The sequence below is a fragment of the Puntigrus tetrazona genome, chromosome 23 (assembly GCF_018831695.1).
Source record: "Puntigrus tetrazona isolate hp1 chromosome 23, ASM1883169v1, whole genome shotgun sequence".
Lineage (NCBI taxonomy): Eukaryota > Metazoa > Chordata > Actinopteri > Cypriniformes > Cyprinidae > Puntigrus > Puntigrus tetrazona.
Genome location: NC_056721.1, coordinates 8,733,914 through 8,760,491, shown reverse-complemented (window position 1 = coordinate 8,760,491; position 26,578 = coordinate 8,733,914). Strand labels below are relative to the sequence as shown.

Sequence of the window (26,578 nt, the reverse complement as noted above, 5' to 3'; positions counted from 1 at the left end):
TTCAGGCCTGTTGTAACTATAATGTCAAGTTTCTAATGCTCATCAAGGAGGAAAGTTGTACGTTAATGTATTTTTTCATTTATGTTATTATGAATTTTTAAAAATGTTTTGTGGAAATTGTGATTTGGTAATCTGTCCTTATTCCATTGCTCTCTGTCAAGCTTTTCTAATCTTATTTAAATGCCCCCTTAGAAAGATCTAATTATATAGAACATCTGATTAGTCAACTAGTGGTACAGGCAACCTAACATCTAGTCAGTTTTGAAAGTTAGTCTTGGACATCTCTACCACTTCTTTAACACTGAACATGTTTATGATTAGAGAAAGACAGTGATAGAGAGAGAGAGAGAGAGAGAGAGAGAGAGAGAGAGAGGGCAGGGAGAGAGAGATAGAGTGAAGGGAAAGAAAAAAAAAACAATCTCATCAGGCGAGAGGCCGTTTGCTTAGCAAGAGCTGACAGTCTTTGTGTATGTAAATGAAGAATTTAGACTAATGGAGTTGAACCATTTCTAATTTTGTGATGGCAAGAGGATTTTGATTGAAAGTAATTAAGCAAGCTAGCTGTAAAATTAATTAAAGCAAAAGGAGGGGGGATTTTTATTGGATTGGATAGCGATATAGCTGCTGTCAGGCATGGGGACAAATGGGGGTGACCTGGATTCTCTGCCCTCCCTCCTCCCACTTGAGACTTTTATGTCACTTTAATCTCCTTAGAGCGGCTGGTGTGCATTTGTTCGAAATAATCAAGGAAATATGGTCAGAAATTGTCAGCTTTCAGATCTAATTTACCTGACAGCCTCGCGAGTGTGTCCGTGTCGGTGCGTATGTCTGTGTGTGAGGTTTTTTTCCAGTCTCCCTCTTGTCCCTCTCTTCAGCTTTGTGGAAAATGCTTTTGACAGTTTTGAGACGTCTTGACTCCTTGTTGAAAAAAAAATGACAAGGAACTTGGTCAGGTTGAGATGAACCCTTCAATGAGCCAATGCATCAAGACTGAGACTAACTTAGTGTGTATTAGTACATGAAGTGTGCACTTTTAAGATATTGACAGTGCTTCAGTTCATTTAAGCTTTCCTTCTATGAATGTTCAGACTATGACATTTTTACCAAGACATAACCAAATATTTAATATTGGAAAGGTAAAAATTCAGACACTGAGCAATGAAGATACTGATAATGATCAATTGATCTGAATATTGAATTGGACTAATATTTTTAATTCACAGGACCTTTTAGGACACAAATACAAAGAAGTGTGAAAGGACACTTTTTAATACAATATAGGTAGAACCTAAAAATCTAAATATATATTAACAGTACAAGGTAAGATCGATTCCCTCAAGCAGGGTGGCATCTGTAGGCCTTCTACCACCTGAACCCAAAAAAGACCTCTTCATTATGGGACGTCATGCAGAGTAACAGCCCTGAGGAAGTGAGGAAGATTGGGGGAAAATAGGGGTGGAGGTGAAAAGCTAGAATAGGGTCCCAGTGAGGCTGAGGTACGGACCGGTGCCTCTAACGGGATTAAACCCCTCTGAAAACACTCCCTCATCCTTGTCCCCCAAGAGCCCCCTTCCTGCCCCCTTTATCAATTAATATAATAAAAGGAGGAACAAAGAGCTTCCCTCCTCTCCGTAATTAAACTTGTCCATCTCTGGAGGACCGTCACTGCGAGGACCCTCCGTAAAAACCAACCAAGATCATCAAATCCCAGCGTGAGTGGCAGAGACCGGAGCAGAAGCGTGGCCTCCCTAGCGCTCCCTATGTATGCCATTACCGTTGAGTGGAGGGTGATATTAACCCCAGCGGTTGCCCACCAAACCCCTCCATTATGACATCATGTTTTCTCCAGCACCTTCCGTCATGAGCTCTCAGCTCCTTATCTCTCCTGTCACCATATGTGTGAGGCTGTTAACAAACCTGTACTCAGAATGGAGAAAATCAGGCGCTTTGGAGAAGAGAAAGAGAGAGAGAGAGAGAGAGAGAGAGCCCGGGTAGACGACCGCTTTTACAGCCAGCAGAGCTTTTGATAGAAATTAGTTTCACACAATATGCAAATTCCTGCAATTGAAAAAGGGGCTCTTTAAGTGACAGGTTGATATGTGATTAAACGACAATTAGAGCGCTGGAAATAAGCGACGACGGCGGGTCAAGTGCTGAGCTGCTGAGCTGAAAGGTAGCAGACTATTGAGGTAACAGTCATGGGGGAGGCCAGGAACGGGACCCAAAACAAATTAGCTGCTGAAAGAAAAATGTTGGCACAGCTTGTCAATAAACGTCTAAGAGAGGAAAAATGAGATTCAGGGCACGGAAAGCATGTAAGACCCACCATGCTAGAGTGTACTGACTGGTTGCTACATTACAATAATCTCTATAGGATTCTGATCTTAAGCCTCCTTTTCAAGTCTATACTTATTTTTGACTTTTCTTGTTTTTCCGAAAGCTATACAGTTTAAGGTATCTTTAACGTCGGTAACTTTCTTTAATGTGGAAAGTTGCCTTAGTGGGCATACAAAAAGTAAATGGGGAGGATATTGTTGTCATGGTGTTGATTATATGTGTGCACATTTGTTTGTCCTTATCCATATAAGTAGATGCCAACACAATCCTTCTGCTATTAATAGTGTACATTTGGCTTTTTCTCTCTCTCGCTGATTTGGGCCTAATTGGCTATGTCCCTCCCAGCTAGACCTTTCCTCCCCTATGGTGGGACTTAAAACTGTGCAACGGAAGGATTGCCTTTCTCTCCAAGAAGGACATGAAAGGCCCATGGCCTGTCCTGGCAGCAGATGGCTGTGGCCTCTAATCCCCTTTGATGCTGCGGTGGGCAGTTGCTCCTGAACATCTCCTGCAAAGCCATGAAAACTTGAGCTACTTTTCCTCTAACTGACCCCAATTGTCAAGGAGCCGGCAGCTGTCAGACTTGGTTAGCTGTGCCTTAACTGAGACTGAAGGGCACAGGTTGCTCTCTCTCTCTCTCTCTCTCTCTCTTACTGGCTTCCTGTTTTCTGTCTGTCATTTTCTGTGCATTCCAAGGGTACAGTATGACTGCGGGTGCTTATGGGCTGTACATTCACAGCAATATTGTTGTCCCAGATGGTTCATGTTCCACTAAGAGGCTTAAATTTCATCACAGCTCACCTTAATTATCAGCATTACAAGCAGTGCGGTTTGAATTTTTCTCCCTACTGTCAAACCTATTTTATTTTAGTTTAGTTATTTTCAATTATAAAGTTATGTTCATTTAAAAAAATAATAATAAATGCCATTGTCCTTAAAAGACTTATCACAAGCTTTATCATATGAGTTTGAATAGGACTATTTAGGTTCACAGAGCCATCCATTTGACAGAGATATGTAAGACATAACTCTTGGTCTTGTGAAGAAAGTGGCTCTGTCGGAGACGGTCCCATGATGGCAGTGAGTTCACTAATGGAATTTTTAAAGTATTAAGAGTCTTTTCTCTCAACCATTTCCTCATTCTCAGGGAACAGCCATAAATGAGCACATACACTTCAAGGCTTGACCATCAACACCACATTAGTTTATATAGCGGTGTATGAAGAAGTTGTGGGTTTCCATCCGCTCGGATAGCTGGAAAGTGAGGGGAAAAAGGAGTGTTTTTTTCATTCTCCACAGTTGTTGCGCTAAAGAATAGACTTGTACTAAATGGCTTTGATTAAATTAAAATCACTCACCCAAATGTTTGAATGTGTTGGCACTATTATCACCTCCGGTTCTTATTAATTCTGCACTGTAAATAGATTCAGGACTGAACTTTAGCGTAACCCTTGTCTTCTCGTCTCCCTTGCAGCCAGCTCTCTGATATTAATTAGAGGCGGAAAAATAGACCGAAATGCTCAGTTGTTACATTGGTTTGAGTTCTGGTAGCTTTTTCAGTTGTGCATGTTAGCATGCCATCGGAAAATGTCAGTCTGAAGCTGCTCGCCATCTGGGTGCATTTACAATTTTTTTTTCCCCCATGAAGGGTTTGTTTCAGAAACATTTGCCATAATCATTGCTCGCATTAGCTTTCGCTGGTGTTTACAGCAGATCTTGCTCATGGTGCGAATTCGCTCGCACCTGATCTTGAACAGATAGGCTTGATGCTGAGTCGTGTGCAGGACTATTTCAAGACTGAAATGCGATTGTTTTAATACCTTAATCCACCTGTCCTTGGCATTCAGGATTTTGAAGAACTCTCCTGGTAATTTCAGCGGCCTCCATTTGAACCAGGCCATTTCATTCTGACCTCTTTGGCTGATCCCTCTTTCTCCTCCAGCCTTTTGACGTCACAGTTTTAATGTGTCAAAATGACAATTTATCACCCGAATGACCTATTTAAACAGTGTCGCTGCGAGTAGACCAATCAGAATCGCCTGGATTCATAACCCCAAAACAAATATTTCCTCTTAATTAAGAGTGTCCCTCTTGTGTCTTCCCACACACAAAATCATTATACAGCAGTGATTTGACTACTTGGCAGGAAATATATCACTCTTGACTGCATGTTAATCTGTTAGGGCCTGGTTGTCAAACGAGAATGGGGGGCACCAGCAGTGACGGTTTCTCCATGCATTGATAGCCCCCTAAGGGACAGTTAACCCTCAAATTTCCCCTGTCTGGCCCGGCTCTCCGGGTGGGCATTGGCACTGAGAGTGGGTGGGGGGTGGGGAAGGTGATTGTAATGCTTGTTGATGGTGTATAAGATTTTTATTTTTTTTTCTGTGACGGACCCTCATTAAGTGCAAATCTCAATAGCAAACTGGCACTTTAGGATGTAGAGGAAGTTCAAGCAGGAAAGAGTGCATTAGAGACACCTCCCTTCTGTCCTCTCTGTTTTTCTGATCTAATGTACTTTACAAGGAATTGAAAATAGGGGTCAATAATTATGCATTTTAATTATTAACCTGGGTCCTTCTTAATTGTGCTTTTTAAAGCCTCTGTGCATGAACATGATGTTTTATTGCTCTGTTAGTCTGAGTAAGCTTTGACCAGACCTCTATCTTTCCATAAGCCCGTCTCTATTTTACTGGGGTCTTTTTTTTTTTTTTTTTTTTTTTTTTTTTTTTATGAAACCCCTACGTACAGCAAGGAAATTTTATAAATATCAAGGTATATTGTTTTTTATGGAAATTAATATGTTCTTTAATAATAATAAGAAGAAATTGGTTTAGGGCTGTTTAATTATGTGAAATTAGTGTTCCATTGTTTTTTTTTTTTGTTTTCATCTCTATAAAAAGTTTTATATTTATTAGTTGTTAATTTTTGTAAAAAAAATAAAATTATTTAAATGCGTTTATAAATAATGTATTTTTAGATTTTATTATTTAATGTAATCACACTAATAAATAGATATATTTTTGGTGAGTGCTGTCTTTTTTAATTATCTTATAAGGTCTTTTGTTTTTAAATAGGTTTTACATTTGTTGTGTAATAAATCCACTGTTGTGGATTTATTAAAAGGAAAGGTGTGGAAAATATGCACATTACTTTGACCCTGGTTTGTGGGCTTATTTGTGTAAGTGCGTCACATTTAGGCAACAGATCATTTTAATTAGAAGATGCATTGATTGACACGATGGCTCTGGGCACAGAGAGAGGGATATCCAACAAATACTGTGGTCATGGTGACCTCATTAAAAACAAACATAAAACCTCATTTGAAAAAAAAAATGGGAACAGGCACATTTTAGATATCTATTTTAGATATCTAACCATTATCATTGTCCTACATTTCCCCCCAAAATGTAAAAAAAAAAAAAATCTACATATAATGAATGTGTTCACATTTACGTATAATGATAATAATAAAATATATTGATTTAAGATTTAAATATAATGGGCTTTTATTATTATTAAAAACTGTCAATTCACACATGTTAAAAAGAAAAACCTATCGTGGATATGCGCCCAGATATCTCTGTATTGATATATGCTGTTGTGAGCATCAAGTCAAGCAGAAATAGCTTTTCAGTAGGAAGTTGTAGTTTATGATCAGTCCAGTGTAAACAAATTGCTGCTGGTGGCTGGACTCAGACATAGCCTATTATTCACTGTGGGAATGTTTGGTTTGAAACACAAGCGTGTTATTGTTGCCACATTGATAAGAGAGAAGAGGCGAGCTGCTGGGGTGGCAAATATTGAAATCACTCTCAAAACTGCCGTCCTTTCTTCTAACCCACAGCCGACAGGGAAGAGCAATCCTATCAGTACCTGTCATTTCCTTAACATCAAGTGGTTTTAACACAGTGTTTACAGCTTATTAATGTAACATTTAAAAACACGATCAATGAAGCCTCTGTGGTGTTCATTTGTCAGGAACTGGAGCTGTCAAGTGACTTATACACCTACGATTGTACAGTATACCGAGCCGCGCTTTTGTGCGGTCACAGCTCAGATCCACCGCTGTTGTGTGGGAGCTAAAGAGAATGGTGTAATTACTGTCTCTGAATTCATATAGTGATACATAAAATAGTATTTATCCAGTCTCCTGGGCTAGAGAAACGTGTTTGCCCAATAGACAGTGGGAGTCGGGACTTTAGCACCTTCTTTATCTCCGGCTTCACTAATTGTAACGTAATATGCTTTTTCTACCCAAGTACCTTAACATGTTATGTATCTTTTGGTAATTTATCATAACATGCGTCATGAAAATAGTCAAAATAAGGCCTACTACACTACTTTTACCATGGTACCGCAACTGTAATTTTTTGTGTAAGGCTAGTAATCTGATTCGAAAGAAAGCATTCAGCGTAACAGAAACGTTAACGTAAATGTCCTTCGTTTTTTTCCCCCCCACAGCTTCCCCCCCTCCACCCGTCCTCTCCTCAAACACACCCACGCGCAAATAAACATAAAAAGCTAATTTGTTAGCTACCTCATTTCAGAGGCCCAGGCGCGGGATATTGTGTACGAAAAGTAATGCTTTGTCAAATGTTGACACGTGTCGCAAACATGGAGCCCTTAGCAGAGCATTTATAAAGAGCGCAGGCGGCCAGGACTGTCAGCACATGAGGAGGAGAAGAGAAGCTTTGAAATGAGATTAGCCTGCTGCTCAGCTTCTGCACTCCTCAAACTAATAGTAGATGCGTCTCCAAAACATACACGCATACATAGACGCTTAACCTGCTGAAGTACAGATGGCTCGTACTATAGCAAATTGTGCTGTGTTTACTGTTTGTTTAAATTGCTTAGTGCAGTTTTTGTTCTTACTATTGAGACATGAAGTTTGAGAAGGACAAATTCAAGGGCTTTTCTTTTTTGCATATACGTACAGTTGCTTAAAGTCTGCTGTTACCTAATTGTTAAAATCATTATTTTGCTACTTGCTGTTGCCTGCCAAAATTGATTGGTATTAGGGGGCGGGCCACCATGATTATAGAGAGATTTGATTGGACAGAAATTTGCAAGTGCAAGGTGAGACATCAATACTTTTGGTTGGGTTTAATTTGTAAGTGTAACTGTACATTTTAACTGTAAATATTAGAGCTTAGCTACAGTTAAAGTTTGCCACCTTTTGTATTGCCGTCTTTTATTCAGCCGGGGTGTATTACATTTAAAAAGGATAGTAAAGACATTTATAATTAATAAAAATAAAAAAACGTATTACAGTTTTTGCAAAAATATGATGTAATAAGTAATATTTAATATTAAGTGTTAAGTAATATTAGCTGTTTTCAACATTCTGATATTAATAGAAATGTTACTTGAGGACCAAATCACTGTTAAAATTATTAGAATGATTTCTGAAGTATCATATAACACTGAGCTTTGCTATCACAGAAATAAAAAATCTAATAAAACATAAACATTTATTTTTATTTATTTTAGATTGTAATATTATTTCACAAAATAATTTTTGTATTTTTGAGTACAAAGATTTCTTTCAAAAACCTAGAACAAATTGAAATGTCATATATTAGACATTATATTTAATATATATTTGTCAAGTGATCGGTCAGCTTTCAGGAGTACACTAGAATTTTTATGTTAGCCTGGTATATCTTTAAAAACATGGCCTGAAATCCATAAAACTCCTATTTGATTTTCATGATGTCTTTAAAATTGGCCTAAAATGTTTGAACAGCATCAGCGGAAATGAAACAAAGGAAATTAAGTCGCCCCAAAACTCTTGTTAAAAATAATAGCGCACCTGTTATACGTGCAGTGCGTGACGTAGGTAATGTAACCGTGTTTGTGACAAAACTGGCGTTACGAAACGGATTAGAATGTCAGCGTTAGGCCCGGGACTGTTTGTAGAGTGGCTGATGGATAGTGTTGGTCCGGTGCCACACACCTGCCTGTGCCTCCTTACACACACACACACACACACACACACACACACACACACACACACACACACACACACACACACACACACACACACACACACACACACACACTGGCGTTTGCCTCCCCGGTGACACCCGTCTGCCACGTGTATGTGTGTACCGCTGAGGTGTGGACTCCTGTCAGGACCTCTTATTATTTCTCAACAATCTCTCTCACCTTGGACATGCCCCCATCTATCCATCCATCCACCCATCCCTCCCTCGCTCTTCCCTCAAGGGTGGGGTGTCAATGGCAGACCGTCCTGGGCAAAAATAAATAATGAACATAAAATTGGGAAACAAAGCGCTGGCGCCCCTTAATACGCAAACACCTCCAATATGCTGATGTTTTTCTTTTGCACATTGTGTTTTCTAAATTGCCTTTGACTGCGTGCATCGGTAATGAAACTTTATGTCCTTGCAGAAAGGACAGCTAGTCCGATTCGGTTAGGCCTGGGACCATCTTCTCATACTGCCTTTTGCGCGACGTTTTTTTAATACCCCGGCTTATGAATAAATGAAGCCTGGGTGCTGGGGGTTTTTTTCTCCATATTTGTGTAAATTGCTTTAAAAGCATTTTATCATGTCATAAAAAAGTGCAATTGATCTGGAGTGCTCGGCCCACTGGACAGCTGTGTATTTTGTTAATGGCCACTTTGCTCCAAGCGGCTTATTAAAAAATTTATATATAAATGCTAAAATTGCATAAATTATTTAAACACAAAGTAAGCATTTTTTGTTTTGGTCTGGGGGGCATTGAAGAGTAGATTGAGTTTACTATAGCATCGCCCGATATTGAGTCATGTGCCTGCGCGGATGCATATATATCAGAAGCGCACACGCGCAAACACACGCTCGCACGCAGAGGCGCAAAAAAAAGTATATATTTTTTGATGACTTAGTTTCAGCAACCATGGAATGTCACCCATATCCTGGTTGATTGTACTTTCGAATTTTATGATGTTTTTCATTGATTTGTTTCCCCGGCGCAGCTGCCGACCTCTATTGAGGGACGAACGTAATCAGCACTGACGCAAATTAGATGGTTATTCGTTTCGAAAATTGACAGAAAAACAATAAAAAAGATGAAATGCTCCCAAATCAATAGATATAATGAAATTCAAATAATCCGAGAGATGAGGTCTCCATGGCAACTGATAATGTGGAAAAGAAAACAATTTAATAAAGGACAGGCACGCTTTGAAAACAGATTGGGGGGGTAGCTATATAGCGGCGAGAGGGGAGCAGATGAGAGGAGGGCAGGAGGAGGGGGGCAGCAGCGACAGAGGGGAAAAAGAGAGAGAGAGAGAGAGAGGAAAAAAGACGGAGAGCGGATGTTTGTGGCGGCTGAACAGGCAGGTCCGTCGCTTGTTTCCCCCCGTGTGAAGGATCTGTGTCTATCCCAAGGACGGCAGAATAATTAGAAAAGCTTTCATGCCAGAAAGTGCAGATTCAGGTTTTAATACACAAAATTATTTCAGGGGCAGTGAATCGGAAAGCCATTTGTTGGTGACCTTCCTGAGGGGCCCCCTGGTACAGGGCAAGATGGAGGCAGTGTGGCAGGGCAAGCTGAGTTATGGCATATTTGTGTTTTTATAGTGGCTGAGGGAATGGAGATGGGGAGGAGGGCAGGGGCTGTCAGAGAAAGGGGGCGTGCCGTGGGGCTGCGAGGGGGGCAGTGTGTGTGCGTGCGTGTGTGTGTGTGTTGCTGTAGGGTCGGGGTTGCTGATGCTAGAAAGAGAGAGAGTGAGAGAAGGAGAGACTTGCAGATCTGGCTGTATTTACAGATCAGTTGTCAGAAAAGCCATTTAGAGGGAACACGTACGTCCCAGCGCAATGACAGCAGAAGTGCCTGTTAAAAAGAAAAAGACAAGAAAAACAGACACTGACGGAGAGAGCAAGTGCCGTGATCTGAGGTCGTCGACTAAATAACTTGCTTTTGTATTAAATACAGTCAGAAGATACTTAAACCGCTTTGCTTTTGCAGATAAAGCTATGGGCCTCGCCCCACAAAATTACCTCAAACCTTCTTACTCGTGCTAAAATCGAGTGAGCATATTTTCTGTCATCATTTTTTAATTAGGCTACAAACCAAAACATATCATGATAGTTCTGCAAAAAGGGACAGAAACTTGTTAAACCTGTCTCAGTCAGTGTTTTGTTTGAAGTATTTATTTCACTGTTTGTTTAATTTCACTCAAACACTCAATTTGCTTTTGTGCTAGCGCTATTAGCGGTCCAGGATAACATGTCCGGCTACATGAATGTTTTTTTTTTTTTTTTTTTTTTTAATTCTGCTCACAGCTGTAAACAAATGAACCCAAATTAGGACTTATATCATGTTAGAGGGAAGCATAGTTTGATGTAAAACTGGAGCATCATTCAATACATTGTGAAACAGTCAGTGTCAGTGGAAAAGGAAAGTAATTTCATAGGAAGTGATTAAAGATTACAAAGACGCTTGTTTGAAAATAATGACATGCAAAGTAATATGCGAAAGCACATACGGTCAATTCTGATTTCGTGTCAACTTTAACAGCACTGGACAAGTTTCCATATTCAGCAGGTCAGTGTTTCGGTGTTGATCAATCAGTCTTTGCGTGAATGAATTGAGAGGCAACACACGGCACCTCTCGTTTGTATGGAGGAGGTTATGAGTATCCCTAACACACACACACACACGCGGCTCATCCTCCCATTTGAGTCCAGTAGCAGGTCCCTGCTCTCATTCCACATTATTTCCCCTGTTCCGTCGACACACCTCGTATTTAAAGAATGATTGTTTTTTAGCTCACCCTTGAAACCTTCCACTTACCATAATGTGCAGTTTGAGGCTGTCCGGCCCGTGATATTAATTTGAGGCTTAGTCTCAAATTCTTCTGTCTGAGTGACTCGTCTCAGGGAGAGAGAGAGGGCTGTCATTAGAAGTGACAGAAGGGCCCGGCGGGCAACAGCCCCAGCATTAATACTGCAATGTGAAAAGTGCCCCACAAGTAGGAGCAAAACTTGAAATTCCTCGCTGAAGAATAGCCCAAACCCGTCAAATCTGCCAGACTTGTGTCAATTACTCCGGAAAAAAAAGGTTTTTTTCCTCCTTTCTAATACCTTTCTTTTTCTATTTAGATTTTTTGATTAAAAAAAATATACATACATATAAATATGTATTTATTTTATATCCATTAGCTTCGCAAAAAATGTAATTGCTTTTAAGAACTCCCCAAAAAAAGATTGTTTTCCAACAGGTTTCCCCTCCCTGCTACTAGGTTAGTTATGCAGATAGCCCCGCCCCAGACTCATGTCATTGGTTGAGCCAATCAGGCTACGTTGTAGTCTCAAAAAGTCAGTTAAAAAAGTGAACGATTTCTACTTTAAAGATAAGAGTGTGTATCCGGTTTCAATGGACTGAGAGGAGTATGTGGCACATTATTACTGTCAACTGCAGGCACTCTCTCTCTCTCTCTCTCTCTCTCTCTCTCTCTTTCTCTCTCTCTACGGGTCTCACTTTAACGGCCTGAGCTCACAGTGACTTCCAGTGACTGACCAGTCTAACTTTCTCCGCTCCGTCTCGCTCAGCCTCGTACCACAGGAGATCGGCTTAAGTGGCCCTTTTTCTCTCGCTCTCTATCGTTCTTTCTTTCTTTCCATCTCGCTCTCCTGGGCCTGTTTTTCCACAGTGGCTGTGGGGAGCAGAGGGTGTTGAAGGACCCCTACTGGTAAAGTGGGTAAACACGCGCAGCCCTGACATCTGTGCTGCGAGAGAGAGCGAGTGAGAGAGGGAGAGAGAGAGGGAGAGGAGAAGGGTAGAGTGAGAGAGGGCGAGTGCAGCCCAGCCGTAAAGGCGCACAGGGAGAGAAGAGAAAAATGCCTTGCTTTGTGGAGAGAATTCCTCCAAAGCAGCAGGGAGAGGTGAGACAGAGAGAGGAGGGCTGTCTCCTGCCAGGTAAGACCTGCGCCAGGCGCACACACACACACACACACACACACACACACACACACACAGAGAGAGAGAGTGAGAGTGAGAGATGCTGGTGGCTTGAGCACACTGTGGATGGGGTGGGCGTGAGGGTGTAGAATGACAAAGGCACTCATTACTTTCACTGTGTGTTTTGGTAAAGTAATACCTCACTATGATGTGATGACTGAATGGAAATATGAAGTTGAGGAGTGATTTTTATTTTTAGGTGTACAAGTGACATTGTGTGTGCTTATTTAGTTTCAAACTAAAAAATGTGTTCAACTGTTAATTTTATTTAAAATGTTTGCTTACAGTTAAACAATAAAAAAAATATTGCATTTATTATTAAAAAATTATTTAGTTATTCAATTATTTTTGTAGTTTTGTAGTTTTCTTTCTTTTAAAAACTTCACAAAAGTAATTATTTCTTAATTCATTTCAAAATTTTATGTAGGATTAAAAGCATTTTTTCTGTAGGTTTTTTTTTTTTTTTTTTTTCGTTTTTGTATTTGTTTTTAGAACTTCACAAAGCATTTTTGTATTTGTTTAAACTGCCTGCCCTGATTATTACAGTTTTACAAGAAAATTAAACAGAATATTTATTCAAGTTTCACAAAACATTTTTTAACATTAATTGAATTTACTAATTACCTTATGTTGAGTTGAATCCTTAACAGATATACAATTCTATCTGTGAAATAAAGACATAACAATTTAAAATAATAACAACAGCTTTTCGACTTCACACGTGCACTCCACAAGTGTGAAATATCTCTCAAAGTTCTTAAAATAGATTAATTTATTATTCTTAAATAAGTGAGTCAAACGTTTAGTCTCCTGTAATTTTTGTTTATATTGGATGTGGATTAGTCAGTGTGTACTTTTTCTCTCAAATTGCTGTTCTTAATTACTATCAAGGCCTCAGCTAGTGATTGCTCAGAATTTCTCAGTTAGATGACAAGTGGTATTATTTGCCCAGCTAAGCGAGTGACTGCCGGTATCGAGCGTGCTCTCACGAGCTTGTTTAGATACAGCTGTTCTGTCAACTGGAGGATTTTCCACAGGGCTTCTGTTTGGAAGATGCGCTCTGTTCCAGCGTTCAATTAGATCTTCCCCTTTTTGTTAAATAAATACAGTGTCTTTAGATCTAAACACACATTTGCATGGAGCTGCCAAGGATGCAATGTGCTGTTTCTGGCCTAGTGCAGGCCTGAAAAGTGAGGCCGAGAAAGAGAGAGAGAGAGAGAGAGAGAGAGAAAGAGAGAGCGGAAGGAAGTTTGTCTCTTTTCCACCCTCTTGTTGATTTGTTTCTATTGCTGATGGAATTGAGCCCTCAGTGAAAGGTGAGGTCACAATTGAATTTGGCTTGCGTTTCCGTGGTGATCTGGCAATGGTTCCGATGTCCCAGCGGATTGGTTTGTTTGTTTGTGCGATAGCGAGTCTCTGTGTGTGTGTGTGTGTGTATATGTGTTTCCGTGCATAAACACGGGCACGGGAGATTTTACTGAGCAGATATTTCCCCTCTGTTTTCACTCTGAGCTGGGGGAGATTGATGACTGAATTGTTGAGTACATGTTAACAGTAACTGCTGATTTATTGAGATACTTAGAGTAAGTGAGGGTGCACCAACTAAGAGGGGAAGAAAAAGATATAGGCCTTTTAAGTTAATGTAGAAATAGAGCCTTTTTAAGTAATAATTGTGATTACTGGGCGGGGGGCAGGGAGGGATGTGCGGGCGTTCAGCCAGAGGAGAGGTGTATTTGAGCACGCTGTGAAGGAAACGCATTTCACACACTAAAGAAAGGAATAACGTGAAATTTTATTGAATTTATAAGGACTTTAATTGGAACTTCTTGGTTCTTGGTTCTTTTCGAGGCTTGGCTTTAAGTCTTTAAGTGTACCTTCTTGTGTTTTTTTTAACTACCTTTTAGGCTGAGTGAAATGTTTCCCTGGTTTGCACAGGGATGTCTTTATTTCTTAGCAGGGATTTAAACCTGCTCAATCCCCCCATAAATACAACCTTCCCCAACAGCATGCCGGCCGTAACTCATTCTTTAACTCTCTCGCTAACTAAACTCATATTGCAGAGAGAGCTTTGTTTGTCTTTGTTTCAGCTCTATCAGATCCGTCACGTCGACAGCTGCCTCTTTCAGATCTCTCGCTCGCCCTCATCAGAGCCATTTTTTCCAGCCGTAGAGTTCTGACGATCGGAATATAGATGGAATTGTGATATTGTGCTTTGCTGGTGGCACTTGTTGATTTTTATTTTTATTTTTTTCTGGTGGCACTTGTTGACATTGTCATGAGCCTTGATAAATTTTGCCCAAAAAGGATGGGAAGCCAGTGTCCAATCTCTGTACATATACAGTTTACATACACCTTACAGAATCTGCAATATGTTAATTATTTTACCCAAACGAGGAACATCTTTTTAATGTAAAATCTGCAACACCAAAGCTCCAAAAGTAAAAACTTTTGCATAATGTGTAAATAAGAACAGAACGGAGAACTGTACTTTATTCTTTATTTCTAAATGTCAGATATTTTTTACAGCCCTTCAGATGTTTCCTTCAGATGCCACGTGTTTCTGAGAAGACAAAATAAGTTAAATTTACCCTGTTCTTCAAATTCAAAATGTTTTCACCCGACTGTTCTTAATGCATATTGAAACTATTAAGCATTCAATAGTTGTATATGAGTCCCTCAATAGTTTAGGACAAACAAAGAACTATTGAACAAGTATTACTAAAAAACAGCTGAGGATCATTCAGGTAACAACAAAGTACTAAAAAGTATATGTAAACCTTTAAACAGGGTAATTTTCAACAATTTTTTTCTCATACACTATGTCTTGATAAATGTAATAACATTTTGCAGATTGTGCATGCGAATTTTATAAAGATAAATTTAATAAAATAAAGAAAAATATTTATATATTAACAATGTTTAATTATTTAAATTCATTTATATTTATAAAACTATATAATAATATATTCTTATGTAGTTTTTTACGTCTCCAAAACAGCACAGCCTTACTGGGTGCCTTAGAAGACATCTAGGAGGGCACAAAAAAAAATCTTTAGATGATTTATATTTAGTTAGATTAACATTGTCATCATTAATATGCTAAAAATATTAGGGGTGCATATCAGCTCAAACAGGGTTTCAAATATGGTATATTTATGGGCTACTCTGGATAAAAAAAAAAAAAAAATCTAACTACATATTATGCTGATGGTAGATTGAACCCACATTTTAAAAATTTGTCCTAGATAGTTTCTAGCCACAGCAAAGCTCTGTACAAAGGCCTGAAGGTTCAAAAATCTTTAGAGTAGCACAAAGCAAAACACCTGAAAGCTTGTGAAATCATTGGGAATTAAATTGTTGAGGGTGTTGTTTAAAGTCGTGAGGGATAAATATGTGACTGCGGAGAACGACTGGAGCTCAGTTGTGGGGTGGAGGAGACAGAATCTCTCTCAGGGCCCCTGATCGGCTGTGATCCGCCTGCTGCTACCTTCTGTTCTCCACTCTTAGTCCCAGCGGCTGCTCTGAACTGACACACACAACTCCTCAACGGGCTTGAAGCCCTCTGATGTCCCACCCTCCCCTCCGTTCCACCTTCTTCTGGTGCTTTGCATTTTGTTGTATTTGTGTAAAAGCCCAACGCTGAGCGAGATTACAGTGGTGCGGCTGTAGTTCCCTCTCTCTCCTTCTCTGTTCTCGCCGTCCTTCCAGTCCTCCGTTTGATCTCGCTATCATCTCCCCTCTCGTCTTCTGTCTGTTCGACACCTGAGAGCCGATGCTTTAAGAGGACGACGGCTGGAAAAATGTACAGCGGCAGGCCATCGACTCTGATAAAGGTGGTAAACAAGATGAAAAACAAAACTGTTTGAATAAAAGACCTACCTGTTACAGCGTCCATTAAGCGTTATTCCTCGCTGTGGTAAGACAGCTGAAGCCCTCCACATGCCCAGTGTTAATATTAGTTTGGTTGAAGAGAGTCCATAAGCTGATCAGTGGGGAGAGGCGCTCTGTACGCCTCAGGCAGTGCCAGGCCTTGCGTTTGGCTCCCGCTCAGAGGATTGATGTCTGGGAGTCAGTGGGGGCTCCACTGTACCTTTATTACTCATCAGCTGGGTACCAAACTAATTTGATAAAGCGCCACTTAATACACCAAACACACACACATACTGTGACCGTGCCTGGCAGGCCATCAAGTGTGTCAGGCCGCCCAGCAAAAAAAAGCAGAGATGTCATGTAAACATGGCATATTATTATTTTTTTTTCATTATTTTTAGTAAGAAATTGCAAGAGAATAACTAAGCAAGATTTTTTTGAACATTAGCATATATGTATAGATTTAATATTAATGTGTGTAATTTTACTGTAAATGACTGTAAAATTGATCATTATTATTAAATAAATGTCATTATTTTTATTAAAAACAAAATCATTTTAATACACTTTTCTATAATAATTATCTTTGTTTTTCATTTTTGTAATAAACCATATGTTTTAATTAAAATCTATTTTATGTTTAATAGAAAAAAATTTTTTTATGTCACCCTAATTAGTTACATTGAAAACTGTACAGAACTCCCATTTAATTATCTATTTTATATATATTTTAGAATTAATTAAATTAATATAATACTTTTTTTTTCATCTTATAAATGTACATTTCTGTACATTTCAAGCCTGATATACAGAAGTCCCTGTGTTTTTCTCTATATTTAATAATATTATTATAACTATACAACATTTTAATATAAACTCATATTTTACTGCATTTAATTTTCAAATGATAAAGCTCGAAACCATTTTTTTTTTGTGATTTAAAAAAAAAATAGCTATATAGTGCACAGCTCATACAAAGAAATATATAGTATATTGCCGTTACAAAATGATTGGCATTCATCAATGAGGGCAAGATAAACATTGCAGATACTGTAGCAGAATGAGGCATAGGAAGAGAAAAGAAGAGAGAGGAAGAGGTTGGTTTGGTAATTACTAACTGTGTGCCCAGGCAGTGGAGGACAGTGTGTGAGTGTGTGTAGGCCCTGGTGCTCTGATAATGAAGGGTTACTGTTGCAGATCTGACAGCGTTAATCTCCACATCGTCCTCGCCTGGTATTTACCCTGCTGGGGAAAGAGCGGCAAGCCCACCTGACAACACAGTTTACCCACAGCCAGACACCTCGGGCTCACACACACACACACACACACACTGCACCGGGATCAGTTTCAGCAGCCGTCCTTATCTCAAAGACAAACCAGAAAAGAAACCAAAAAAATTACAGGAAACATGGAGGGGGGAAACTTTTTCTTCACCTTTTCTTCAGTCTTTCCCTTTCATCTTCTCTTCCTCCCATTTGAAGTTTATGAAGCACTGTTTAAGCATTACAGAGGTGCAGACAGAGGAATATGAATATGCATCGCACCATATGGTTGCACTTGCTCTGGGACTAGGTGTGTCCAGAAGGTAGAACCACGTTAATGCATTATTCTCCCCTCAAATGATCAGGCTCGTAGTGCCGCAGCGAACCGTGGCCAAGTCTGCATGGGCCGTACTGGCTTTAAATGATGTGGTCATGCAACTGGCCATTCTGGATGAGTGAAAGAGAAGAAATGCAGAGAGAGAGAGAGAGAGAGAGAGAGAGAGAGAGAGAGAGAGAGAGCCATGCTTTTTTTTTTTTTTTTTTTTTTTTTTTTTTTTTTGAGTTCAAATGCAAAAACCCTGACAGAGCTGTGATTAAAAGTGATATTTCTGACACGTTAGGATGCGCACAGGAAGTAACCTTCTCCAAAGCCTTCATTATTAGATGCATGACAGACCTGAATATTTATAAAATATGCTTTAATAATTGATAACAGCAATCTGCTACGGTAATTCATCAGATTTGCACTTCAACAGAGTATCCGTTTTCATTTTAAAATAATAATAAGTTGAATGCTAATGCAGGTGAAATGCAAAATTGCGACCCGTGTGTGGCTCAAGCTCTAAATGCATTTGTGCCATTTTTAGTGCATTGGAAAAACAACAGCGTGTTAATGATATTGCCCTCGCTGCTCGTTTAGAAACTGTTATCAATGTCTGTGATCATTTGTGCGCCGCTCGTTTTGTTGTGCACTGAGCTGTTGTGCTGTTTACTTGTGAAGCTTCCGTTTGAGGGCACATCACATCTAAAAAATCAGGAAACCAGCCTGTTTTAGTGTAGAATACACAAGAAGCTGATGTGGTTTTATCAAAAGCATATTCTTTGTTTGACTCAGTATGCAATACTTCCTCTTGTTCTTTGACCAAAATAGCACACACACACACACACACACATATACGCTCACCTTTTGTAAAGCTTCTACTCATGATGATTTCGAAAAGAGCAGCCACAGCCTTTTTTTTTTTTTTTTTTTTCTCACAAGTGTATCGGTTTGCTTTTGTACACAGGTATGAAATGTTCTCACTTTCGAACTTAAGTTTGTGTGTTCTTGCAAAAAATGCTAAAAGCATTTGCCATGTTTGAAAACGGCTCTTGTATTTGCGGGTGTTTAAAAGCATCGCAGTGAAATATATACACAAGTTCATTAAAAAATTAACAAAATATGTAGATATAAAATATTACAGGAATTTAGCTACAATATGTATTTGTCTGTAAAACTTTGAAAACAGTTTTTTTTTTTTTATGTTTTACAAAATTTATTTCTTTTTTTTTATCGTAGTGTGAAACATTTTACTGATGCTGCGCATATGCATTACATGTGATGGATTTGAATGTCTTTTTGCAGTTACAGTAAGTTCTTTGTTTGTTTTTTTGTTTTTTTAACCAATGCATATTGAGCTTCATGACAGTCACAGGATGATTCAGATCTTTCAGTCTTGTCAACTGACCACATTTTACTGTAACAAAGCCTAGATTAAAAGAGTTCAGGTTTGTTTTAAAGAGGTATTGTTGCAGAAGGGAACTTAGAGAACTAACACAGTATGAACCTGAGAAGTTCAGGGGACACCTGCAAATTGTTCCTCTGTGCATAAAATGTAAAAAAAAAAATGTCAGAGTCTGTGAAGCAGAGCAAATGTTTTAATGGTGGCCAGGGATCGAAGCTGTCAGCAAGGCTTCCTGTCTGGAAATGTAGTTTTTTTGACTTAACGTCACCTCCTTTTTCTCGTTTCTCGAAGATGTGTGGGAATTATAATATGCTACAAAATGCAGGCACAATTTCAGAAATATGCTCCAAAAACATGAAGTGTTCTGAAAATTCCAGTATTAAAGGGATGTTAAACAAACATTTTTAGAAGAAAAACAAATTACATCTAAAAGTATATTTGTATTCTCAGATACAAAAGACAGACTGTACATTTTAAAGAAACAAATGAAGTGTAATATTTATTTACAGTATTATTATATTGCGGTAGCCTTGCACACAGTACTACATATATTCACATGCCTTCATTTAAATGATTTAAATTTAATTATTGAAATGTACAGATGTCTTTTTTCCGGCCTTCTTATTTGATGGCATCCTACACATCAGATTTAATCCAATCAAATGCCTTCTCCTGTGCAAATGATTGGCATGTTGCAAATCATGGTTCATGACTGTGACATTTAAACCAGATATGCATTTAAAAAAATATGTCCTGCCAAAACTTTCTGTTTCAACACAGCAACATAAGCGACTTTTGATGAGCTCTTTAAACGTTTCGCCTTCTTTTACTAACTTAACCGGAGGCTTTACTGCACGGCTAATTAATTAATTACTTTTTTTTATTTAACAGCAAAGTGTCTTAAAGCCTGTCAAAATGTCTTAAGAGTCTCGTTAAAGAAGTGCCACAACTCATTTCTCTTTAATGAAATTCATATGCTGGTGAGAGGGGGCATGTCTAAACATCTAAACAGGTTGCTTTTTAGGTTTCACACTGAGGTTATCTGAAAGGGCCCTCCTTGATTGACGTTATCCGGCTTGACAGCGCTTCATATCAAGGTTAACCTGATGTTGGAAGACCCGAGAGGGAAAGAGGCAGAGGAAAACAGAAGAAAAAGTCTGACGACGTCCGGGTCCTGCTCCTCTCTGCCACTCTCTCCCTCTCTCTCACACGGCAGGTGGAGGTTTCTGCACTCTTAATTGATAACTAATCGAGCGGCGTGTGCTGTGTTTCCCCCGGAGGACGGCCCTAATGGTGGCTTGGCTTACTCAGCAGCGCAGCTCCGGAACCACTAAATTAAATATATCCCCACAGATAATGACTCTGAGTGACAGACTCCGGTCTGGGCGGCTCCAGCGGCCACCAACCTCTCGTTGTGCCCTTGCGCTGGAGGAACTAGAGTAGCCCACCCCCTTCTGCGTCCGCTCGCCTCCCCAGTGCCCCACGCTAACCACAGCTCCTCGTGACAAAAATACATCTCAAGCAGTTAATCTGTGCAGATATCAGCTCAAGTGCCCTTCAGTGGCACGGGGAGCCTCTCCTCATAACCTTGATTCCTGTCAAACTCTCGCTTTGCACACGGACTGCCCCCCAAACATGGCAGCTCGGTCAATTAACCCGTGTGCCGGGGTCCGCTTCAATCAAACTTCCACCCAACGGGTGATGAGACCGCCATGTACTGTTTTTAAATGTTAAAGTCTTGTTTTACAGTAGGCCCTCTACAAACTTTGTTCAAGTTCAACCAAAAATGTTTACTTCTGTGTATTCAACCTCATGTGACTTTTTAAATGTAAATGCAATATGAAAAACACTCTATATAAACTTTTTAAAGTTAATATTTTTATTCAGCTAGGATCATGAAATAAATGCTGCTCTTTCAAGCTGTCCATTAATCAAAGAATCTTTTAAAAAAACGGCATCACTGTTTTCACAAATATATTAAGCAGCACAATTGTTTTCATCATTGATAACAATAAGGAATGTTTCATAAGCAGCAAATTAGCATATTAGAATAATTTCTGATCATGTGACACTGAAGACTGACATAATGGCTGCTAAAAATCATAAGAATAAATTAAAATTGGATTTTTTTTCCTTTTTTTATGTTTTACATGACACTTCAAAAACATATTATTCATGATTTCGCTACATTTTGACCACTTAATTACAGTCTTGATTTAATAGTGACTTTAAAAGTAAAGGAAGAAAAAAAGTCATGCTGCTTTGAATTTTTATGTTGAGTAAATAATGACAGGATTTTGAATCTCAGACCCATTCTTCAGAAAACACTGTGCCAGCTGTGAGACTGACTTCCTTTGCGAGCGTCATCAGGGCACGTGCGGAGCCGTTCAGATCACCTCAGACTTTACTTTTCCCTATTCCAGCCCTTCTGTCCTCAGGGGACGTCTTAAATGCTTTGTCTTATAATTAGGCTTCAGGGATGTATTTGTTCTCAGAATTGAAGGGTTGCTGCCTAACTGCGCTGCTTAAACAAAATATTTCCTTTTCCGTCTGTGCGTCAAAATATGCATCTGCCATTTTCTGTCCATTGTCCTCAGCAGCAAGTATGTGCGTGCCTTTTTTTCTCCAAGGCTTGTTTGTTTTTGTTACCTGCAACGGGATGTAACTGAATTATTGTATGTGGCAGAAGGTTTCAGAAAAAAGGGAGAGGGAGAAGTCAAAGTAGGTCCTTCAAGGTCAGTCCAAAGACAGCATGCAACATGCAAGGTCACATTCCAGACTAAAAGCAATAAGTGCTTTATTGATGGGGAAAAAACACACACTGCAAGCAAGCAGATGTGCAACGGACTGATTAATAATACAACAGATTTGAGAGTGTGTGTGTGTGTACTTGTGTGCATGCCCTCTGCATTCATATTTTGCTTCTCCAAAAAAAAAAAACTTTAAAGTCAGGAAAAAAGAAAAACTCATGAGCATAATTGTTTTGTCCGGATGCGTATCTCCCACTAAAAAATTGATCCCTGCATGGGAATCTGAAAAATCCATTAGAGTCCATCAGACAAAAAAAGGACAGAATGATAGAGTGTGTATGAGTATGAGCAGTTTATAAAACCCATCATAGTTTTGCCATTAATGCACATGTCAGCAGACGTTTTATTTTCGGCACAACTTCTTAATGCAACAACTTGCTTTTAGACATCAGATACTGCCGAAGTGTCACATTACAAAACTAAGACCAAAAGCAAAACTATTAAAATAAGTATCAGAGAGATGCGGAATGCATGGTTTCTCCTAACCTCGTACACGTCTGAGAAGCTTTTTATTTGTTTAGTCATATTTGCCCTCATTTACAGTACACTACAAACCAGGTAAACCTGCCCAGTGAGCACCGATCCTCCCCTCTCATACTGAGATACCAAACAAACCTGTTTTAAACCTCAAATAACCATCTTTTACCTTTTAATTCTCTTTCTTTCACCTCCTTTTTCTTTATGCTTCACCTCAGCCTCTCCTTCCATCTTTTTCCGCTTTAAGCGGCAGTTGGGAATGGCATTGTTTTTAATCATCAGAACCCAGAAATTATTATTATCGCCTCTGACGCGGCAATTAAAACTTCAGGTCAGAGGCACAACGAGCGGTGATCAGCAGCGAAGCTGAGAAGTTTTAATTAGACGATCAGAACCATTAATGCACAAAAAAAGGTGTGCGCTGGGAAATTAACGTGAACGTCTTAATCAGGGTTACCGACTCCGAAGAGGAGTCAAGTGAACAGAGAGCAAAAAACAAATCATTTCCGCACCACTGGGACAAAACTCAATTAAATATGCATGCAGAAAATGGAAATTCGGAGCATCAGCACAGACCGTTGGAAAAAATACGGCAAATTCCGTAGACGGGGTCGCAGACCTGCTTATTGTTATTCTTGTGTAATAAAATCGAAAGAGAGGCCAGATGCTGGGGAACGAGAGTGTATGGAGAACAGGTCCGATGCTGACTTTTCCGCTCCCCTTCCCTCGGAGCGGTGGGGGACACAAACTCCTTCCTGCAAGCTGTAAATTAGCAAAATAAAAACAGAGGGGATTATTTCAGCATATGTGTGTGTCCGAGCTTTTAGTAGGTGAGGAAATACCTGGGAACCTTAACCACATAATGAGAAATTGCATTGTAAATATGCAAAATAAAGCACAGAGGAAGGGGCAAGAACAGCTAACCGTTCTCGTTTCTTGGTTTATTTGACATTTACCTCATTAAGCCCCTGACAGTCAGAGGTCCTAGATCCTCTACCTGGAACAAAAAAAGGCAATTCATACACATTCCAGGTCAATAAATCTGTCAGAAGGATTATAATATCAAAATAAAAGCTTTTAAAAGTCAGAATAGAAGAAACTGCTCTGACAGGAGGATCTTTAAATAATGAAAAATAATCCAACGCTGTCCAGGCCTGTTGCATTAATGAATGCTCCGTATTACCAGGGTTTTGTCCTTGCATTAGTCAACGTATTTTGAAAGTCTGCATGAAATCAGACAGGGCAGATCAGAGTGTTAGATCACCGCTAAGTCGAGGGATTCGGGTTTAGCCGAGTAAACAGAGTTTGTTTCTAAAACAATCGCTGCAGTGGATGCCAGGTGAGAAGGAGTATGTCATATCCCAGCTTTAGCGTGCATGCGCTTCCTGTCAGAACGAGAGCGCGAGAGAGAGAGAGAGAGACGTAGAGAGGGAAGAACAGGACACGCCAATCTAAGCAGTCATTAACAGCCACTTCCTCACTCTGGTGGGCTGATTGCAGTCAGCACACGTTCGTACAAATAATGCACTTCCAACGGCATTATTAGGATTTGAAACACCACTTGATTGGGCATGATATCATTCCGGCACATAAACAGAAGCTCCGCATTAAACGAGACACGCAGGGCCCGGAGAGCCACGTTCAAGGCAGCTTTTCTGTCATTCCCGGCGTCCTCCGCCTCACGCTTCTGAAAAGAAACAGGGCTTGTGGGGCCTTTGATGTGCGAGCAGATAAAAAGAAGAAGCTCTCTCACTCTTATTGTCGAATCTGTTTAGAATAGTTTCTTGACTTTTTCGCAAAGGTTTTCTCCTTATACAGTAAAAGCATTAAGGCAATTCCAGCTCTGCACTATTTCCAGTAAAAAATATTGTCAGCATTACAATAAACAGGACCTCTTAAAGAAAACAAGCTTTTGCTGTGATCATCCCCGCCGTTCGTTTATTATTCGGCACCAAAGGGTGTCTTCGAGGGCCTGAAATAATAGCGTTTTGCCAAAACACGTTTGGACGCATCAAATCAGTGAGGTTTGCTGTTTGTTACACCTATTTTTCTTAACATGAGTGTCGGTCTCCAGAGTGGTGGGAGGGATCCCAGAGGAGAGGCTGTTCTTTTATCTGCGTCCCTACTGATTTTATCGCACTGCATGCTATCATGAACACAAACGACTTGGAGTAAACAGCGGTGTTACCATAGCGATCTCCATTGTTGGTCAGAGCCGAGGCATATCTATTGCCGGGCATGTATTTAATGCAGCAGCTACTAACCGGTTTACCGTGATCTTTTTTCTTTTTTTTTTGAGCTCCGGAGAGTCTCATTAGTGCCCTGATCCTCTCTCATTTAAAACCTCAGATCTCATCTCTAGACAAAGATGTCTTTCAAGTGCACAGCCTTATTTTTTAATAAAAATGCTATACTTTTATTTTTTAAATAATGATTTTATTATGAAATTATTAATTATTTTATATCATATATTTATTAATGTAAATTTTAACATTTAATAATAAATAACTTTTCAGCGAATTTTCTATTCATATATATATATATATATATATATATATATATATATATATAGGTAGGTCTGTGCATGTGTTGTAAATAATAATAATTATAATAATAATTTTTAGGTTTTATTTTAAATGTCACAGCTGTTTGTATACCATTGAATTTAATTTTTATTTTTTATTTAATTTGCATTCAGTTTGCATTTTTTATAGTTCCTAATAAAATTATTGGTCAATGACAAAGTTAGCGTTTACTCACAAAATTTTTATTTGCATTTGCCACATGGCAAGTGCTAATTTTAGATGCTGGGTGTAGACCATGGGTGTTTTGATTGTTAAAAAGAAAAAAAGAAACACACATAAATTGTGGGTAATGGAACGAGATCGCTTCTCAGGGGTCATTTCCTACAAGGAAAAGCGAGATTGCAATGCAAAGGAAATCACTAGTTAAAGCGTGAAATACTGAGCAGGGTAAACAGTGAATGACCTTTACTGTTACGCCCAAATGACCTCAATCTTCCTTTGGAGGTGTTCTGAAAAAATACTTCAGAATTTATGTTTCCACTTCCTAATAGTTTTTGCAGCTGATATTTTTTTTTTCCTTTTGGGTTCAAAATTGCTGTCCTCAACTGGATGACCTCTTCAACCCGGGCCTTGCAATTGTCTAAAGTAAAAATGAGCACATCTGAGGCGTTTAGATGCATGTGGTGCAGCGCAGAACGTGCATAATTCCTCAGCTCATTGTTTCAGAGAGGAAGTGTTGAGTGTAAATACAGTAACTGAGAAAGCATGTGCCGGGGGCCACAGAGTGCACGGCATATCTAGTATGTAACTGGCTTACCTTGAGTCTCTTCAAAAGTTCATTAGGCCAAAAAATAAAAAGAAATTTAGGTTTCAATTTTACACACTTTCCCATCCAAAGCAATGTGATATTTTCATGTTAAAGCATCCATTCGAACCAAACCAGCTTTTGTATTGACAGCTTCATGTGATGTTTAGAAATAGCTCATCTCAACACAGCGTCTAACTACCAGCTAAAGCGTTCCACAGACCGTTATACGTCCCGCAGGTTTCCCATTCTTTATTTACTGCATGATAAACATCTAACGTTACGAGCGTGCTCGATTTTAAGCCTGGAAAACCTATTAAAAGTGAACTTTGCTAAATCTTTGCATCAGATTTGTGGCGAAAGGGTGACTTAGCAGTGAGAGAATTCTGCCCTTAAAAAGGCATCTCTGGATATGGACGAACCCAGAACAGCTGCAGGGGGGAGCTGACACAGGGATAGATATTATAGATAGCACATTGGGGTGAAATAGCAAATGACCAGGCCAACGCGGAATCTTTGCATGCAGATTTCCACGCAATTATTGGAACGTTGAACCGTGGAAATTCATGCCGCTATAAACTGGAAACGCTCTCGTTTTGCGGCAGGTAAAATGGAATGAGTCTATTGTGAACCGGAACCGTGTGTAAATGATCAGTTCCATTACACTCTCAACTGTCTACATTCAAGGGGGATGCACAGGAAGTGTGTACTGTATATCTGACTCTCAAACCACTGTTTTGATCTCTTAAATTTTACAGAAATGAGAATAGCTGTTTATGTGGTAAAAAAAAAA

At 39.3% G+C, this 26,578-nt stretch overlaps 1 protein-coding gene across 4 annotated transcripts in view; it reads left to right on the top strand.

Moving 5' to 3' along the window:
- casz1 (castor zinc finger 1) overlaps positions 1-26,578 on the top strand; it is a 77,434-nt gene that overhangs the window by 16,767 nt on the left and 34,089 nt on the right. For 2 of the 4 annotated variants that reach the window (XM_043224375.1, XM_043224372.1), the window contains exon 1: positions 12,177-12,270. The exons of the other annotated variants lie outside the window; for them this stretch is intronic. In XM_043224375.1, the coding sequence (XP_043080310.1) occupies positions 12,192-12,270 (79 nt within the window). In that variant the 5' untranslated portion in view covers positions 12,177-12,191. Of the gene's footprint in view, positions 1-12,176; positions 12,271-26,578 lie in introns of those variants that run through there. 4 annotated transcript variants of the gene reach the window in all.